Here is a 1,534-nt window from a genome sequence, read left to right as displayed (position 1 = left end):
TGTGTGTGTGTGTTCTTGGCCACCAGAGGGCGCTCTAACCTACTAAGACACATGTGTCTAACCAACATCACACACACCTGCTGTGTGGCCGAAACTGTGAAAATGAGACATCTGCATTGGTAATGTACTGCAGACACACAATGTGAGTGCGTGTGTGTGTGTGCGCCTCTGTGTGCAAGTGCATCTCTTTGTACCTAAATGTGTGTCTGTCTGCATCTATCAGTTTGTGTGTTTTTCTTAATGTGTGCGTTTGTGTCTGTGCAAGTATCTGATCCTGATGTGTGTCCGCGACTGTCTGAATGCGTGTACATGGATGTGTGCGCGCATCTGCACACCTGTCTGAATGTGTGTTTGTGCCTGTCTGAGTGTGTGTACATGGGTGTGTGTCTGTGCATGCACACCCGTCTGAATGTGTGAGTGTGTGTTCACATGGGTGTGTGTGTACACCTGTCTGAATGTGTGAGTGTGTGTGCACATGGGTGAGTGTGTGTGCATGTTTCTGTGTGTGCACACCCGTCTGAATGTGTGAGTGTCTGTGCATGTTTCTGCGTGTGCACACCTGTCTGAATGTGTGCGTTTGTGCGCGTGTGTGTGTGTGTGTGTGTGTGTGTGAAACCCTAACCTGCTGCACCCAGGAGTAAAGCTCCATATATGGGCGTCCCTCCCACACATTACACATGAGGTGTTCGGTGACAGAATAATTAAAATTAAACAGTACTTTTATTGCGTAATATATTTTAATACACAAAAATCACCGTTAATTTCTAATGTATTTTTACAATCTGACCCGTTATAAAACGACCAAATCTTAACATAATATTTCATTGTTCTTCCTGCAAAGATTTAAACTTTCCACTCAAAGCAAGAGACAAAACAAAAGGATGTTTTCAGACTCCTTTATATGAGATCAGCTGATCCCTCAGACCAGAGGGTTGAGGATCTTGCCCATGAAGAGGATTTCCTCCGTGTTAGAGTCAGCGATGAGGACCAGGAATGGACGATTGAACTTCAGCACGGGGACCAGGACCGGGACCGGGACCAGCCTCTCGATGCCGACGCCCGTGGCGGCTGCAGCCGTGGCTCCGGTCTCGTCCACGTCCAGCGTGGCTTTGTGCACGACCTGCAACGCACAGTAAGTGAGACGACAGACAGGTGAAGGTGTGACATAAAACCTAAGAACTGGTTTCTGACCTTGGAGACGGAAAGTCCTCGAGCCTCTGAAATTCCTCCGAAATCTGCCCCGCCAAACATGTCCGTCATTCCCATATCGGACAGCACAGCGTTCAGGGTGTAGGAAGTCTTGATGGAGAACTTGGGAATGTAGAGGTTATATTTCCTGAAACACAACGGGGGGGGGGGGAACACAGCTTGTTTCTATGTTTGGGGGTAGAAACAAGCTGTAATGTTACCCTACAGGACAGATGTTCATCCTCAGGTAGAAACACCATCACAAAACCCAGACTCCACGTAAATAATCACTACTTTTAGCATGTATAGAGCAGCATATCTCCACCAGACTCCATGTAAATAATCA

The 1,534-nt window shown here is 47.3% G+C and overlaps 1 protein-coding gene across 1 annotated transcript; it reads right to left on the bottom strand.

Moving 5' to 3' along the window:
• Window positions 1–878: 878 nt before the first annotated feature.
• LOC117941133 (serpin A3-5-like) lies at window positions 879–1,336 on the bottom strand (the record flags this gene model as incomplete). Its single annotated transcript, XM_034866224.1, has 2 exons — window positions 879–1,120; window positions 1,192–1,336. Coding segments are annotated over 2 exons (346 nt in total), but the record flags the coding sequence as incomplete, so codon positions are not given.
• Between the last annotated feature and the right edge of the window lie 198 nt (window positions 1,337–1,534).

Source organism: Etheostoma cragini, unplaced genomic scaffold (genome assembly GCF_013103735.1).
Source record: "Etheostoma cragini isolate CJK2018 unplaced genomic scaffold, CSU_Ecrag_1.0 ScbMSFa_443, whole genome shotgun sequence".
Lineage (NCBI taxonomy): Eukaryota > Metazoa > Chordata > Actinopteri > Perciformes > Percidae > Etheostoma > Etheostoma cragini.
The sequence above is the reverse complement of the archived record's forward strand: the minus strand, read 5'-3'. Positions and strand labels throughout refer to the sequence as shown.